This window comes from Blennius ocellaris (genome assembly GCF_963422515.1).
Source record: "Blennius ocellaris genome assembly, contig: SCAFFOLD_285, whole genome shotgun sequence".
NCBI lineage: Eukaryota > Metazoa > Chordata > Actinopteri > Blenniiformes > Blenniidae > Blennius > Blennius ocellaris.
In genome coordinates this window covers 12,501-30,479 of record NW_027661831.1, presented here as the reverse complement: position 1 = coordinate 30,479, position 17,979 = coordinate 12,501, and the positions used below count along the sequence as shown (strand labels likewise).

Sequence of the window (17,979 nt, the reverse complement as noted above, 5' to 3'; positions counted from 1 at the left end):
TAACTTCCTGAGCGTAGCTAACTTCCTTGGCATGGCTAACTTTCATGGCGTGGCTAACTTCCTGGGCGTGGCTAACTTCCTTGGCATGGCTAACTTCCTGGGCGTGGCTAACTTTCTTGGCATGGCTAACTTCCTGAGTGTGGCTAACTTCCTGAGCGTGGCTAACTTCCTGAGCGTGGCTAAGTTAATGGGCGTGGCTAACTTCCTGCTGTTGCTAACTTCCTGCGTGTATCTAACTTCCTAGGTGTTGCTAACTTCCTGGGCGTGGCTACCTTCCTGAGCGTGGCTAACTTCCTGGGCGTGGCTAACTTCCTGCTGTTGCTAACTTCCTGCGTGTATCTAACTTCCTAGGTGTTGCTAACTTCCTGGGCGTGGCTACCTTCCTGGGCGTGGCTAACTTCCTGAGCATGGCTACCTTCCTGGGCGTGGCTAACTTCCTGTGCTAGCCTCCCGCGGCCTGTCGAAGCAGCAGAGGTGCTGCACAGCGTCTCAGCCTGGCGGCGACGTGCAGGTCGATTCCAACGCATCAATACTTCTGACTCTGTTTCTGGTTTCTGGATCAATTCTCATATGGGAATATGGATTTGTGCTGCAGGTGCTGCTGCAGAGGAACACGTCTTTCTGCCCCGTGAGCTCGCCGGCTGGTAGAACCACGTCTCCCTCCTTCGGTTCCGTCCAGGACAGAGTGGAGACAGAAGGACGAGGGACAGATGTGGACGATGAAAACAAGGGGTAGGACGGGTGTAACGTTTATCAGTGACGTCGGAGGCTCGTCGATCCAGACGCACGTTTTAACCGGATCGTTTAAAAGACGTCACAGACGAGTCTGAATTCACACGTTCATAAGTGAGGTTGTAAACGAGTCGAGCAGAACAGAACCGGATCACGTTCTCCTGCAGGGTCAACGAACTCTGTGACTCTGAAACGAGTCAGAAAACCACCGAATCCGACAACATTCACTATTTCTAACATGAAATAGCTTCAAGGTTCAAGGTTCAAGGTGTTTTATTTGTCATCTCAACAGTAAAAGCAGGTTTCACAGTGTAATGAAATTCTTACTTTGCCGTCTACCCTGGAGCCGACATACATCAATAAATAAGTATATACACAAGAAAATAGAATAAAATATAAAATAAAATAACAGAGCAGTGCTAAATATGAGTCAGAAAGTGAGATGTGTAATTGTACAGGTGATATATTCCAGATATTGGATGTACTTCTTACTGCATTCCTTCAGAGTCCAGCTGTTCTGCTGGATGAGGTTTTATTTGAAGATGAAATGAAACAAACAAGCGATTGTACATTTCATGAAATGTCCCTTTTCCACCGCAGGTCGACAGAAACGTTCAATTTGCTCGTTCATTCATCAAAGCCTGAGAATCAAAGAGGCCTGAGGGGAATCAATTATCTTCATCTTACATAAAGCAGGAGGAACCAGAACAAGACAAAATATAGAAGTGATGCAACAGAGCCGAGAGGAGAGACAAAGGGAGAGTACGTGCACTGGGTCATGAGCGCCGCGATCCCCCACACCACACACACACACACACACACACACACACACACACACACACACACACACACACACACACACTGAGCCTCCCAGAGCCCCTGGCTCCGCCCACCACTGCTGCTCTCCCTCCACAGTAAGTCAGGAACATTGAAGCTCCGTCACTTTGAGCCGCTGCGTCGTTTTCACCACCAAACTCCGCCGGCGGTTTGTCGCGTCGACAATCGTCCCTTCATCCGTCGGCGGGTCGGGAAGGATCGCCCTGTTTAGACAACAACAAAGGACTTCCACACAAGCTGTCACTGCCAAATTATGGCAGTGACCCCCCCCCCCCCCCTCAACCCCCCTCGCCCCCCCTCTGCCCCCCCCACATCAGCTAAATAGCTGCTCTATGGTCCAGCCATTATCCAAACATATCTCAAGACACTGTGCCACTGTGTGTGTGTGTGTGTGTGTGTGTGTGTGTGTGTGTGTGTGTGTGTGTGTGTGTGTGTGTGTGTGTGTGTGTGTGTGTGTGTGTGTGTGTGTGTGTGGTGTCACAGCTCTGTGGCTTCATGGCCGGTGGACTGAGACTGATGAGCTTCCCTGTCGTCCACTCTGGTCTTTGGATGTCCTGCTTGTATACGTCCCAATGTGTGTGTATGTCCCAGAGTGTGTGTGTATGTCCCAATGTGTGTGTGTATATGTCCCACAGTGTGTGTCTATGTCCCAATGTGTGTATACGTCCCAATGTGTGTGTATGTCCCAGAGTGTGTGTATATGTCCCAATGTGTGTATACGTCCCAATGTGTGTGTGTATATGTCCCACAGTGTGTGTCTATGTCCCAATGTGTGTATACGTCCCAATGTGTGTGTATGTCCCAGAGTGTGTGTATATGTCCCAATGTGTGTATACGTCCCAATGTGTGTATACGTCCCAATGTGTGTGTATGTCCCAGAGTGTGTGTATATGTCCCAATGTGTGTATACGTCCCAATGTGTGTGTATGTCCCAATGTGTGTGTATGTCCCAATGTGTGTATACGTCCCAGAGTGTGTGTATATGTCCCAGAGTGTGTGTATACGTCCCAATGTGTGTATACGTCCCAATGTGTGTATACGTCCCAGAGTGTGTGTATACGTCCCAATGTGTGTATACGTCCCAGAGTGTGTGTGTATATGTCCCAGAGTGTGTGTTTACGTCCCAATGTGTGTATACGTCCCAGAGTGTGTGTGTACGTCCCAATGTGTGTGTATGTCCCAATGTGTGTATACGTCCCAGAGTGTGTATACGTCCCAATGTGTGGATATGTCCCAATGTGTGTATACGTCCCAGTGTGTATACGTCCCAATGTGTGGATATGTCCCAATGTGTGTATACGTCCCAGAGTGTGTGTGTATATGTCCCAGTGTGTGTGTATACGTCCCAATGTGTGTATACGTCCCAGAGTGTGTGTGTATACGTCCCAATGTGTGTATACGTCCCAGAGTGTGTGTGTATATGTCCCAGTGTGTGGATATGTCCCAATGTGTGGATATGTCCCAGTGTGTGTATACGTCCCAGTGTGTATACGTCCCAATGTGTGGATATGTCCCAATGTGTGTATACGTCCCAGAGTGTGTGTGTATATGTCCCAGTGTGTGTGTATACGTCCCAATGTGTGTATACGTCCCAGAGTGTGGATATGTCCCAATGTGTGTATACGTCCCAGAGTGTGTGTGTATACGTCCCAATGTGTGTATACGTCCCAGAGTGTGGATATGTCCCAATGTGTGTATATGTCCCAGTGTGTGTATATACGTCCCAGAGTGTGTATATGTCCTAGTGTGTGTGTATACGTCCCAGAGTGTGTATATGTCCCAGTGTGTGTATACGTCCCAGAATGTGTATATGTTCCAGTGTGTGTATACGTCCCAGTGTGTGTATATGAATGTATATGAATGTGTGTAACGATAGTGTGTCTACAGTCTACAGATGTACGCTACCGTAGACTGTAGACCGACTGTAGACCGCTGGTAACGAGTGTCAGTCACACTTTAATCATGTTTAGCATGTAGCGTGTAGCATCGCTGGTGTGTGAGCCCCAAACCTTTTAGCATGTAGCACATAGCATGTAGCACATAGCATGTAGCACATAGCATGTAGCACAGCTCAGAATAAAATCTTCCTGATCCACTGAGCAACATGAAAGAAAAGAAAGTTACTGAGCAACATTTGGCTTTGGGATTCAGTTGCTGGTGATTAAATTTCAGGTGATGAAGTTGCAGGAGATGAAGTTGGAGGTGATAAAGTTGCAGGTGATGAAGTTACAGGTGATGAAGTTGCAGGTGAGAAAGTTGCAGGTGATAAAGTTGCAGGTGATAAAGTTGCAGGAGATGAAGTTACAGGTGATGAAGTTGCAGGTGAGAAAGTTGCAGGTGATGAAGTTGCAGGTGATAAAGTTGCAGGAGATGAAGTTGCAGGAGATGAAGTTGGAGGTGATCAAGTTGCAGGAGATGAAGTTACAGGTGATGAAGTTGCAGGTGAGAAAGTTGCAGGTGATGAAGTTGCAGGACATGAAGCATAAATAACTATTAGTTGCAGTTGCAGTGTGAATTGTGTTAAATTGATGTTGATTGTTGATTTATTGCTGTTCTCATCATTATCGACTCACTGATTCACAGGATTTTAATTTTGGCTGTTGTCCGGCTGTGTGGGTGGAGGAACCCCGGCGGGAGCTGACGGTGCTGCCGCTCCGTCTCTTGTCCTCCAACACCCCGTCGCTTTTTCTTCTGCGTGAGTGAAAGCAGGTTGGTTCAGGGGAACGTGAGCCGTGGGAACAGCGCGACTCCTTTTCTTTTTCGCTGGTGTTTCTTCCTGCACATTAAAGAAGTGTGTGTCTGTCCTGGAGGCCCGGGTCCTGCTGGGGGGACACATCTGCTGCCTGACCCCCCCCCCCCCCCCCCCGCCCCCCCAGCGGCTTCCTGCCCCGTCCAGCAGGGTCTCTGGGGTGATGAATGGACGGACCGGCGTCTGAGCGCCACACCGGAGCAGACACCTGGTCCTGCAGGCGGCTCGTGAAGCCGGGGGGCCACGGGGGGCCACGGGGGGCCACGGGGGGCCACGGGGTCCCCCCCCCCCCCCCCCCCCTCGACACTGAGCGTCAGCGAGGGGAAGGTGAGTAACTACATAACCAAGGTGGGAACCTTCTGAGGAACCTTCTGAGGAACCTTCTGAGGAATGGGCCAGTAGGCTCCGGAGGCCGAGGCCCAGGGCCCCGAGCTGGAGGGGGCCCCCCGAGCTGGAGGGGGCCCCCCGAGGAACGGCTGACGTTGGTCAATTTCAATGACAAAATGATGTTTACGCATCAAGAAAGAGCCTCTGAGAGTCGTCGCTGGCCGGCGTCCAGCAGGGGGGCCCCCGACAGACGGCACAACTTGAAACCCCTGGACACATGTCGACGACACGCCGGGAACCCCCCTAGTGGGGCCCCACTGCCACCCTGCATCAACACACCGGCAGCATGAATCTGTCAGGGCTCGTGAAACGAAAAGAAAAGAAAAAGAAACGAAAAGAAAAGAAAAGAAACGAAAAGAAAAGAAAAGCAAGCGTGGTGTGTGCGTGTGTGTGTGTGTGTGTGTGTGTGTGTGTGTGTGTGTGCTACTTTATAAAAACCTTAGTCCCAGTTAGTCCCAGTTCGTCCCAGTTCGTCCCAGTTTGTCCCAGTTTGTCCCAGTTTGTCCCAGATAGTCCCAGTTAGTCCCAGATAGTCCCAGATAGTCCCAGTTAGTCCCAGTTAGTCCCAGTTAGTCACAGATAGTCCCAGTTAGTCCCAGATAGTCCCAGTTAGTCCGTTCGTCCCAGTTAGTCCCAGATAGTCCCAGTTAGTCCGTTCGTCCCAGTTCGTCCCAGTTCGTCCCAGTTAGTTCCAGTTCGTCCCAGTTAGTCACAGATAGTCCCAGTTAGTCCCAGATAGTCCCAGTTAGTCCGTTCGTCCCAGTTAGTCCCAGTTAGTCCCAGTTCATCCCAGTTCGTCCCAGTTCATCCCCTACAATTGGACTTTAGATAAAAGATCAAAGTGTCACAAGGTTTTTTGTTGTTTTATTTATTTAGTTGCATTTTTATTATGCATTTCAGTTGTTTGTTTTTTACTGGCTCTTAGATATTGCGTGTAAAGTTTGCAATATTTATCTTATTTAATAAAGTATTTCTTTGCAGTCTGTCGTCCTGGACTTCATCATTATTCTGGGGCCCCGTCGTCCATACTGTAATGATTCTGTGTGTGTGTGTGTGTGTGTATACACACACACACACACACACACACACAGTTCTAAATCTAGAAACAGCACCATCTCGTGGCTCCACATGAAAACTACATCATTTTGTGTGTTTCCACCGTTTCTATGTAAACAGACATAAATATTCAAACGTTCAAAACTCTTCTGCAAAAACAAAGTGACTAGAAACGTTCTGCAAACAGGTCCTGAGACTGGAACCAGCTTTGAACACATTTTTAATCCGAATCTTAAGAAGGGGACTTCAATTCAGAATCCGTGTAGAATTTAAACTTTGACAGAGACTTTGGCAAGTGGGTCAACTTTATTAAACTGAACACAGATTCGCTCAATGTCACCAGGTTTTCCTGGACCGGATTGACGAACACGAGCTGATTGAACGGTTGCAGGTTAAAACTTTCTCGTTTCGACTCAACGGCCTCATTTTACCAGCAGACGTGTGTTTTAATCTGAAAACCCTGAGTTGCCTCACAAACGTTTAACCGCTGCGTTCTACACCTCCGTGTTTGAAGAGTCACATCTTGTCGTGTTGCACTTCTTCTTCTTCTCCTGTTGTTGTTGTTGTTGATGTTGACCGGGCTCAGCGGCCCGTCGTAAACATCCTCGCGTCCGTCCGTCCGTCCGTCCGTCCGTCCGTCCGTCCGTCCAGAGGACACGCCGCGTGTGCGTCTCTCAGCATGCTTGACGTGTTCCTCTGTGAACTCATCCACGACTGATGGCCGCTGGCAGCAGAGTGCCGACCCGCGCTGACCCCGGCAGCCCCCGGAGGGACGCTGTGGGAAAGACGTGGGTGGACACGGACCACTTCCTCGGGCTCGGGGCTCGGCCAGAGGCCCGGGGGGGGTGGGGGTGGGGGGGGCCTCCGGGGGGCCTCCGGGGCGCCACCAGCTGGGCAGAGGGGGCACCTGCTGCAAAAGCAGCAAGCGAGACCTCGCCGACTCTCTCACTTGTTGCCATCGCCAGCTTGCGTCCACGGGGGGGGGACAGACGGGGGACGTCCCGGACGAGACGCAGCCGTCTCCGCCGGACCCAAGCAGACCCGGAGCGACGCCGTCGGTCACACAAGTTTTGTTTTCCACCAGCAGGTTGCAGCTCGGCAGTAATTCTCCTTCAACTCCAGTCCGAGCGGCCGATTCTGAGGAATGTCTCCGTCCTGTGGACACGAGAGAGCAGGGCGTCAAAGTGGAACTTAAAAAGACTTTACTGACAAGCGAGAGAGAAAGCAGGCAGGGCAGAGTTCAAACGGTACAAGTCGGGACTGGAGGTTTTCAAGACGTCTCGCTGAAATACACAAAGTAGAAACATGAATTCTGCAGCTTCACGTTCTGTTGGAGAAAAAACCCAGTACAAAACGTGTGCAAGTGGCTGAATCCAAATACTCCCCAACTCTAATGGACGTGTTTTTTATCCCACTTCTGCAGCGTTTGTCGCTGGAAGACGTCAAGCGTGGCCTGTTTGTTGTTCCTTTCCAACACGGACGAAGCCGACACACCAGGGCTGCTCCATCGTGGATGAAATCCTAACAGGGATTATTTTAGGCAATATTGAAATCAGGATTATTTATACAAATATGTCTTTGAATTCGAACAGCATTTTTTTCAAACGTGTAAAAAACATTTAAAAATTCTCCTGTTAAATATGTAAAAATATCTTGTAATGTAGTAGTAAAAATAAACTGTTGTACTGCCCTCAACCTTTTATGTACTTTAACATACCAGGAAGTGTGTTCAGCACGGAACTCCAAACTTTGTCCTCCGTTACAACCCACTTCTCAGAAACGCTCTTCTTTTCTCTCGTCTCTCCAACGGAGCTTCACACGTGGTGGCGCAACAAAACTACTTCCTCTCTACAAAATAAAGTTCACCACCTAATTTCGATGGGTAGGCACCCACACCCATACTCACATCCCCCGCAACGAGATGAGGAGTGGAGATTTTAGCCCCGTTTCCACGGGGACGGAACGGAGCGTAACCGGAGCCAAACCCGGTTCCCGTTTCCACCGCAGAAGAGCCCTTTAAAAGTGGGCGGGGCTTAAGAGCTCCGCACATATGTGACGTTACAACAGTCGTCTCAGCCTGGCTGCAGATCTAGATCTTAGGAATCATCTGTTGTTGTTTACGTCCTCCACTTTGCACTTGTTGTTTCGCCACCCCCCCCCCCCCCCCCATCATAGTTCATTTTCCTTGTATCTCATCCTACTGTATACTTTGTTCCCCTTAGAACTACTTATATATACGTATAGTTGTGATTTTTATCTTATTTTTAGTCCTATTTGATAGTCATTGTATATAAGATTCCTCTATTCTTATCTAACTGTTTGCACATTTCTTGTCTTTCCTACTCATGAGTCCTTAAGAGCAGAACGTTACGAGTACATTTCTCCACTGTGAGGTCAATAAAGGCTTATCTTATCTTATCTTATCTTTTCTTATCTTCCATCCATCCATTGACTGCCGCTTATCCGGGGCCGGGTCGCGGAGCCAGCAGTCTGAGCAGAGTTGCCCAGACTTCCCTCACCCCAGACTCTTCCTCCAGCTCCTCCGGTGGCACCCCAAGGCGTTCCCAGGCCAGCCGAGACACATAGTCCCTCCGAGGCCTCCTACTGGAGGGACATGCCCGGAACACCTCCCCAGGGAGGCGTCCGGGGGGCATCTGAAATAGGTGCCCGAGCCACCTCAGCTGGCTCCTCTGGATGTGGAGGAGGAGCGGCTCTACTCCGAGCTCCTCCCTGGGGACTGAGCTCCTCCCCCTATCTCTAAGGGTGACTGAGCTCCTCCCCCTATCTCTAAGGGTGACTGAGCTCCTCCCCCTATCTCTAAGGGTGACTGAGCTCCTCCCCCTATCTCTAAGGGTACGCCCAGCCACCCTACAGAGGAAGCTCATTTCAGCCGCTTGTATCCGGGATCTGGTTCTTTCGGTCATGACCCATAGTTCATGACCATAGGTGAGGGTGTGAACGAAGATCGACCGGTAAATCGAGAGCTTCGCTTTTTGGCTCAGCTCCTTCTTCACCACGACGGACCGATACAACGTCCGCATAACTGCAGACGCTGCACCGATCCGCCTGTCGATCTCATACTCCATCTTTCCCCCACTCGTGAACAAGACCCCAAGATACTGGAACTCCTCCACTTGGGACAAGGGCACTCCACCGACCTGGAGGGGGCAAGCCACCTTTTTCCGGTCGAGAACCATGGCCTTGGATTTAGAGGTGCTGATCTTCATCCCAGCTGCTTCACACTCGGCTGCGAACCGTGTCAGTGCACGCTGGAGATCCAGGCTTGATGGGGCCAACAGAACCACATCATCCGCAAATAGCAGAGATGAGATCCTGTGGTCCCCAAACTGGACCCCCTCCAGCCCCTGGCTGTGCCTAGAGATTCTGTCCATATATATGATGAACAGAACCGGTGATAAAGGACACCCCTGCTGGAGGCCAACGTGCACAGGGAACAGGTCCGACTTACTGCCGGCAATGCGAACCAGACTCCTACTCTGGGAATACAAGGACCGAACAGCCCTCAACAAGGGACCCCGGACTCCGTACTCCCGGAGCACCCCCCACAGGACATCTCGGGGGACGCGGTCGAACGCCTAGAGCTGGTCCAGTGTTCCACCATCAGGAGAACCTGGTGGAGGGTATAGAGCTGGTCCAGTGTTCCACCATCAGGAGAACCTGGTGGAGGGTATAGAGCTGGTCCAGTGTCCCACCACCAGGACGAAAACCGCATTGTTCCCCTTGGATCCGAGGTTCGACTAACGGCCGGACCCTCCTCTCCAGTACCCTGGAATAGACTTTCCCGGGGAGGCTGAGGAGTGTGATCCCTCTGTAGTTGGAACACACCCCCCGATCCCCCTTCTTGAAGAGAGGGACCACCACCCCGGTCTGCCAGTCCAGAGGTACTGTCCCCGCCCGCCACGCGATGTTGCAGAGACGAGTCAGCCACGACAGTCCCTGCACATCCAGAGACTTAAGGAACTCTGGGCGAGTCTCGTCCACTCCCGGTGCCTTGCCACCGAGGAGCTTCACAACAACCTCGGTGACTTCAGCTTGGGTAATGGACGAGTCCACCTCTGAGAACCCAGCCTCTGCTTCCTCAATGGAAGACGTGGTGGTGGGATTGAGGAGGTCCTCAAAGTATTCCTTCCACCGCCCAACGATATCCCCAGTTGAGGTCAACAGCTCCCCACTTCCACTGTAAACAGTGTTGGTGGAGAACTGCTTCCGCCGCCTAAGGCGCCGGACGGTTTGCCAGAATTTCCTCGAGGCCGACCGAAAGTCCTCCTCCATGGCCTCTCCGAACTCCTCCCAGACCAGAGTTTTTGCCTCCACCACAGCCCGGGCTGCGGCTCGCTTGGCCTGCCGGTACCTGTCGACTGCCTCGGGAGTCCTATGAGCTAACAGTGCCCGGCAGAGCTGCAGCCGCAACTTCCGAGCTTCTCTGCATCATGTCCGCAGTCGGTTGAACGGAACGCTGACTGCCTCTGCATCGCGTTTGAACAGAAACCACAAACCTACAGCGCGCCTGTCTACCCCAAGTCTAGTTTCCTATCTACCCTAAGTCCAGTTTCCTATCTACCCTAAGTCCAGTTTCCTATCTTCCCCAAGTCTAGTTTCCTATCTACCCCAAGTCTAGTTTCCTATCTACCCTAAGTCCAGTTTCCTATCTACCCCAAGTCTACTTTCCTATCTACCCCAAGTCCAGTTTCCTATCTTCCCCAAGTCCAAAGTGTCTAGTCTTTGTCTTTGTCTTTAGCAGTGCGCATTAAGAACTGCCGATAGCCCCTGAGCTAGCTCGAGGTTGTTTCTGGTAGAAAACCTTTTGCAGAGGTTGTTTTCTTCCAGTTTCAAGCGTCGCCACACTCAGTGGAAGTGCCTGTTGTGTGTGGCATTGCGACTGGAATGTGCTTCCCTGTCTTGCTGGTGCTGCGAAACGTGACACTGAACTCTGCCGGTGATGGTTCAGCGAGACTGGAGGAAGGGCAGTTGAAAAGTTGGGCATGGCTGCAGCTCTGTGGGGAATTCCACTGCGAATGGTGTTGAATGGCAGCTTTTTTCTCAAGGGCAGAACAGGGTTCTCGTTGGCCAGCTGCTGACGTAACAAGGCCAGCTCGTTCAAGCTTGCATTTCTCTGTTCGTTGAGTTTCGCGACGCGGCAACGCTCCCTCTCGATTTCGTTTTGCCTCTCCTTCAACTTCTCTCTGTACTGCTGAATGTCCTCGAGTCTCTTTTGCGCCATTTGGGACCTGAGGAACTGCTCACATTTGACAGCTTCTTCAAGTCTCTGCATCTCTTTCTCCCGCTGTATTTTGTATGTTTGGCTTTGTACAGTCCAGGCTTTTTCTGCTTCTCGTCTGTCCCTCTGAACTTGCTGAGATCGGTAGCATTGATTGTCCCGAATCTGCTGTGCCTGGGCGGCCCTGAATATGGCCTTTTCGCATGCTTTCTTTTCATCCAATTCCAATTTTAGTTTCTGCATCTCAGCATCTTTAAGTTGTTCTATTTTTTGCCTTTTGAGCTCTTCCTGCTCCTCCTTCAGCTTCTTTTCCCGGTTAATCTGGACAAACAACTCAGACACACGCTTGTCTCTACTTTTTCCAGCAAGAAGTTGTTGTTTCAACTCGTCGTCTCTCTGCCTCTTGTTCTTCATGTATTCCTCATTTCTCAGAGCTTTCACTCTCTCTTCTTCCAGCAATTTAAGCTTGACTTGCTTGGCAAAGGCAATCATTTGCTTGTTTTCAAGCAAGGTATCCATATCCAATTTTCTCTTTCTTTCCCTGGCAGCACGTTCATCAAGCTGAAGTCTTCTCATCGTAGTCTCGATATGTTCTTTTTCTTTTAAACGGATTTTTATCTCCTGATCTCTATTCTCCTGCTCTTGTTTTTTAGCTGCTACCCAATTTTCAAACTTAATCCTTGTAGCCTCCTGCTTCCTTCCTTCACTCCTCATATTTTCAAATTCACATTTCCTGTAGAACTCAGCGGCTATCACTTTCTCAAGTTGCCTCTCCTCCTCTTTATATGCAGCCTGGATTCTTTGATTCTCTCTTATGTGTTGGTTTTGCTCCAGCTGTAACTTTGACGCAGCAATCCTCTGTTTGATTCTTTGAAGTTCATCATGTCCAGGTTCTCTCAAATTTTGAACCGTGACCATATCTTTATACGTGTTGACCGGCGGCAGGAAAATCCCGCTATTCACTGAATGATGCTTAATAAGCATGTCGATCAGTATTTTGTAGTATGAAGCTGCTAGTTGTTAAAACTGCTGCCCAGATACAATCAAGAAATGAAATGGCTTCAAATTTGGACCTTGTGATCTGAGGGTTTAAATGTCCCTTTCATCATTTTCTGATCAAAGCTTGAAGGTGACGACATACTCACTTCCATCCCCAACTCCATGGCAACTGTTGCCTAGCAACCAGGAGTGCTTTGAAGAGTTCAATTCAAAATAGATGAAAGTGTTCTGACGAAATGCGGGGGGGGGGGGGGGGGGGGGGGGGAGCACACGAGGGCACAAGTATGGACGAGTATGGGCATTGCAAGGCGGCCATTATGTGTGTTGCTCCGTGGACGAGCACGCGAGCTACGAGTGTTTTTTTTGTGTGTGGCTTTTCTAGCCTGGAGTCTGTGTGTTCAGCACGAGCGGGAGACCGTCCCAAGATGGCGGCGGTGTCGGCGCGTCACCGGCGGTGCAGAGAGGCGCCTCGTGTTTTGTATCTATGTGCAGGCGGGCAGTTTCTATCGCTACATGTCTAACGGCGGGTCAAGATCTCGCTGCGTGGAGATCTCGCGATATTCCCCGCGGAGGATTCAAAGGTCTGTGGCGGTTCGACGAGGCGACACATCGACAAAGTAACTCAATTCTTGTTTTACATCGTCGCCGTCGTGACATTTGACGCTTATGTCGCTCTCGGCAACAGTAGTTTTAGAGTCACGTTGAGGGGAAGTCGGATATATTAACGGGGTTTGTCGAGTTCGCGGTTAGCATCGCTAGCATACGTCGATGTAAACAGTCGAATCAACCCTTCAAAAACAATAGATATAATAAAGAATTGTGTTCTGTACGCGCACATTCGTGGCTCACGTGTCTTCAGAGGTGGTGTCGTCGTGTAAAAGTTCATTTCATTGGCCTTTATGTATTCAGGAGAAACACATTGAGACTGATTTTCTCTTTTAAAGTGTGTCCTGGTAGAAGACGCACCTCAAAAGTCCACAATCGCGCGTGTTTTGTTCATTTTCTTTCTGTCAAAACTTCAAAATCTAAGTCGTGTTGGAGTTTCCAGAGCTCCCTGGTCACTGTCGTGTTTTGTACACGTCTGTAAAGTGTCACCTCTCATCCACTGTGGGGAAGAATGAGGCTCCGAGCAAAGACCCAACGTTCTCATAACCGTTGATTTCTTCATTGGAATACCGTATATTAAAAAGATCCTTGCACTTGGTCCTACTGATGGATTGAACCTCAAACTGCAGTCAGATGTTTTCTTGTATTCTGTGGTCCTCCTGTCTGGGTGGCTTTGCCTCCTTACGTCCCTGTCTGGGTGGCTTTGCCTCCTTACGTCCCTCTCTGGGTGGCCCTGCCTCCTTACGTCCCTCTCTGTGTGGCTTTGCCGCCTTACGTCCCTGTCTGGGTGGCTTTGCCTCCTTACGTCCCTGTCTGTGTGGCTTTGCCTCCTTACGTCCCTGTCTGTGTGGCTTTGCCTCCTTATGTCCCTCTCTGGGTGGCTTTGCCTCCTTACGTCCCTCTCTGGGTGGCTTTGCCTCCTTACGTCTCTCTCTGGGTGGCTTTGCCTCCTTACGTCCCTCTCTGGGTGGCTTTGCCTCCTTACGTCCCTCTCTGGGTGGCTTTGCCTCCTTACGTCCCTGTCTGGGTGGCTTTACCTCCTTACGTTCCTCTCTGTGTGGCCTTGCCTCCTTACGTCCCTCTCTGGGTGGCTTTGCCTCCTTACGTCCCTGTCTGGGTGGCTTTGCCTCCTTACGTCCCTCTCTGGGTGGCTTTGCCTCCTTACGTCCCTGTCTGGGTGGCTTTGCCTCCTTACGTCCCTGTCTGGGTGGCTTTGCCTCCTTACGTCCCTGTCTGGGTGGCCTTGCCTCCATACGTCCCTGTCTGGGAGGCTTTGCCTCCTTGCGTCCCTCTCTGGGTGGCTTTGCCTCCTTACGTCCCTGTCTGGGTGGCCTTGCCTCCTTACGTCCCTCTCTTGGTGGCTTTGCCTCCTTACGTCCCTGTCTGGGTGGCTTTGCCTCCTTACGTCCCTCTCTGGGTGGCTTTGCCTCCTTACGTCCCTCTCTGGGTGGCCCTGCCTCCTTACGTCCCTGTCTGGGTGGCTTTGCCTCCTTACGTCCCTCTCTGGGTGGCTTTGCCTCCTTACGTCCCTGTCTGGGTGGCTTTGCCTCCTTACGTCCCTGTCTGGGTGGCCTTGCCTCCTTGCATCCCTGTCTGGGTGGCTTTGCCTCCTTGCGTCCCTGTCTGATGCAGAAGACTTTCATCTTCTGCATCACAAAGTGAAACTCGCTTTTAAATTGTAAAGCTTTATCGCGGCACTATATGAAAAAGATCCTTGCACTCGGTCCTACTGATGGATTAAACCTCAAACTGCAGTCAGATGTTTGCTGGTGGATTAAAACGGGCGTGTCAAAGTCTTGACACTTTCATCTCCTGCATCACAAAGGGAAACTCGCTTTTAAATTGTAAAGCTTTATCGCGGCGCTGTTTCACATCTCCGGCCGCCCCGCAGATGACGAGCCCGGAGGAGGTGGAGCTGCTGAGGCGTCAGCTGAGGGAGCGGGAGGACCAGGTCCACCAGGCCGCCCAGGCCGGACTGGACCTCCTCCACCAGCAGATGGAGTTGCAGACCCGGCTGGACGAGCAGAGGGTGGAGATGACCAAGGCGCTGGAGGTCAGCGGCGACGCCAACGATGACGAGGAAACCCGACGCGTTGGGACTGCGTTTGTGCTGAGGTGTGTGTGTGTGTCGTCCGTCCCCCCCCCCCCCCCCCCCCCCCCCGCAGGCGCTGGAGCAGGACAAGTACTCCCTGCAGAAGGACGTGGAGCTGAAGACCCGGGTGTTGGAGTCCCTGCAGTCGGACTACGAGTGCGTGAAGCTGCAGCAGAGGCGGCAGCTGCAGGAGCAGCAGGAGAGTCTGGAGAGGAGTCACGGTGGGGTCGTGGCCGAGCTGCACAACAAGGTGCTTCACCACCATTTCCAGCAATTATCCTCCTTGTGTCGGGCGTAACCATGGCGATGGGGGTCATTCTGCCCTCCGGGACTGAGGGACGGTGGATGGAGAGGTGGTGCACCACCTGCTAAAGACACTAACGTCCGGGTGGTGGTGTTGTTGTTGTCAGTTGCTGCGAACGCAGGCGTCGCTGGACGAGTCTCAGCTGAGCGAGAAGCAGCTGAAGCACAAGGTGGAGCTGCAGGCGGAGGCGCTGAGCAGCAAGGTGGAGGAGCTGCGAGCGCTGAGCGAGCACCAGCAGGTGTCGATGACCTCGGAGGTGATGGAGGTGCAGCTGAAGATCCTGGAGCTGGAGAGTCTGAAGGTGACGGAGGCGGAGCGGGTCTGAAGCAGCAGGAGGAGGAGGAGGGCGGCCTGCAGCAGAGCCTCCGTCACTCAGCGTGTGTGTGTGTGTGTGTGTGTGTCAGGTGGAGGTGGAGCAGGAGCTGCAGGAGAGCCGGTACCGGGAGCAGCAGCTGCAGCTGAGCTGCAGCAGCCTGACGAAGCAGCTCCGTCACGTGACGGAGGAGAAGGAGGAGCGGGAGCGGGAGGCGGTGTCCTGGTTCAACGCCCTGGAGGTAAGCGCTCCACCCAATGCCGGGGTCTCCCCCACCCCCCACCCCCCCTCCTCCACCCCCCCCTGCCTGCTTCAGGTGTGTCCCTCGCTCTGCTCCACAGAAATCCCGCGAGCAGAACCGGGACCTGCAGGTGGAGCTGGACCAGGTTCTCCAGGCGGCGCAGGATCCCAACAGCAAAGGAAACTCTCTGTTCGCTGAGGTGAGAACCGGCATGGGGTTCCATCGCCGTGTGGTTCCTCCGCCGTGTGGTTCCACCGACGTGTGGTTCGCCACAGAGAACCGCCGTGTGGTTCCACCGCCGTGTGGTTCCTCCGCCGTGTGGTTCCACCACCGTGTGGTTCGCCACAGAGAACCGCCGTGTGGTTCCACCACCGTGTGGTTCGCCGCAGAGAACCACTGTGTGGTTCCACCGCCGTGTGGTTCCTCCGCCGTGTGGTTCCACCACCGTGTGGTTCGTCACAGAGAACCGCCATGTGGTTCCACTGCAGAGAACCGCCGTGTGGTTCCACCACCGTGTGGTTCCACCGCAGAGAACCGCCATGTGGTTCCACCACCGTGTGGTTCCACCGCAGAGAACCGCCGTGTGGTTCCACCGCAGAGAACCGCCGTGTGGTTCCACCACCGTGTGGTTCCGCCGCAGAGAACCGGCGTGCGGTTCCACCACCGTGTGGTTCCGCCGCAGGACAGACGTGAGGACGGTTGTGTTTGCCACGTTGCAGCTGGAGGACCAGCGGGCGCAGATGGAGAAACGTCTCATCAGCATGAAGGTCCAGTTCCAGTCGCTGCAGAAGACGCACGCCTTCAGCAAGCAGCACCTGCAGCGCATGAAGGTACCAGAGGTCAGAGGTCACCTGCTGCACGGGACGGGGCGCTGATGGGGGGTGTGTGTGTGTGTGTGCTGCAGGTGCAGCTGGCCACGCTGATGCAGCTGCAGGGATCCAGAGCCGACCCGGCGCAGCTGGAGAGGCTGCAGGCGATGCTGACGGAGCGCAACGGGGAGATCCAGACTCTCATGAGCAAACTGCAGAAGCTGGAGAAGGTGGAGGTGAGAAGGGGGCTACGTCAGGCAGGGCTACGTCAGGGTGGAGGTGAGAGCAGGGCTACGTCAGGGTGGAGGTGGAGGTGAGAGGGGGGGCTACGTCAGGCTGCAGCCAGCAGGAAACTAAACGGCTGAAACACAAGAGGCCAAAATGACTGAAATAATCAAATGATTCATCAGATTTCTGTCCTTCAGAATTAAAGTCAACAAACCTCAAATTCAGCATCAGATAGTTTCAGTGTTTCTCGTGTTCTGAAACTTTAAACGTGGCTGTGGTTCCGTCGTTCTCACGGTTCTGAACGTCGCTGTGGTTCCGCCGTTCTCACGGTTCTGAACGTCGCTGTGGTTCCGTCGTTCTCACGGTTCTGAACGTCGCTGTGGTTCCGCCGTTCTCACGGTTCTGAACGTCGCTGTGGTTCCGTCGTTCTCACGGTTCTGAGGCTCCAGACAAACTGTCTGATCAAAAGGTTCTTAAAGTTTATAAAAGACTCTAGTCTAGAATCAGAACATCGTGATTCTGACCGTCTGGTCCAGGTTCTGACCTACTGACTGACCTACTGACTGACTGACTGACCTACTGACTGACTGACCTGCTGACCTACTGACTGACCTACTGACTGACCTACTGACTGACTGACCTGCTGACCTACTGACTGACCTACTGACTGACCTACTGACCTACTGACTGACTGACATTGAGGCCAAATGAAGCTTCATGAACCACGGTCTGGTGAACCACCTGGTGGAGCGCCACCTGGTGGAGCGCCACCTGGTGGAGGGCCACCTGGTGGAGCGCCATCTGGTGGAGGCGGGAGGCTTGACTTGTCCTCAACATGTCTTCTGTGTCCAGATGCTGCTGAAGACTCAGCCGTCCACTCCTGCTGCGTCCGAGGGACAAGACGAGACGTACTACACTGACCTGCTGAAGATGAAGCTCCACAGCAGTGTGTGAGTGTGTGTGTGTGTGTGTGTGTGTGTGTCTGTCTGTCTGTCTGTCTGTCTCTCTGTCTGTCTCTCTGTCTGTCTGTCTGTCTGTCTGTCTGTCTGTCTGTCTGTCTGTCTGTCTGTCTGTCTGTCTGTCTGTCTGTCTCTCTCTCTGTCTGTGTGTGTGTGTGTGTGTGTGTGTGTGTGTGTGTGTGTGTGTGTGTGTGTGTGTGTGTGTGTGTGTGTGTGTGTGAGTGTGTGAGTGTGTGAGTGTGTGAGTGTGTGAGTGTGTGAGTGTGTGAGTGTGTGAGTGTGTGAGTGTGTGAGTGTGAGTGTGAGTGTGAGTGTGAGTGTGAGTGTGAGTGTGAGTGTGAGTGTGAGTGTGAGTGTGAGTGTGAGTGTGAGTGTGAGTGTGTGTGTGTGTGTGTGTGTGTGTGTGTGTGTGTGAGTGTGTGTGTGTG

The 17,979-nt window shown here is 52.3% G+C and overlaps 1 protein-coding gene across 1 annotated transcript in view; it reads left to right on the top strand.

The window, feature by feature from the left end:
- The first annotated feature begins 12,581 nt into the window (after positions 1–12,581).
- Positions 12,582–17,979, top strand: part of spdl1 (spindle apparatus coiled-coil protein 1) — an 8,672-nt gene continuing 3,274 nt past the window's right edge. The window contains exons 1-9 of the mRNA XM_080522297.1: positions 12,582–12,616; positions 14,497–14,658; positions 14,771–14,947; positions 15,108–15,302; positions 15,406–15,555; positions 15,656–15,754; positions 16,275–16,385; positions 16,460–16,600; positions 17,445–17,542. Of these exons, the coding sequence (XP_080378423.1) occupies positions 14,497–14,658; positions 14,771–14,947; positions 15,108–15,302; positions 15,406–15,555; positions 15,656–15,754; positions 16,275–16,385; positions 16,460–16,600; positions 17,445–17,542 (1,133 nt within the window). The 5' untranslated portion in view covers positions 12,582–12,616. The remainder of the gene's footprint in view (positions 12,617–14,496; positions 14,659–14,770; positions 14,948–15,107; positions 15,303–15,405; positions 15,556–15,655; positions 15,755–16,274; positions 16,386–16,459; positions 16,601–17,444; positions 17,543–17,979) is intronic.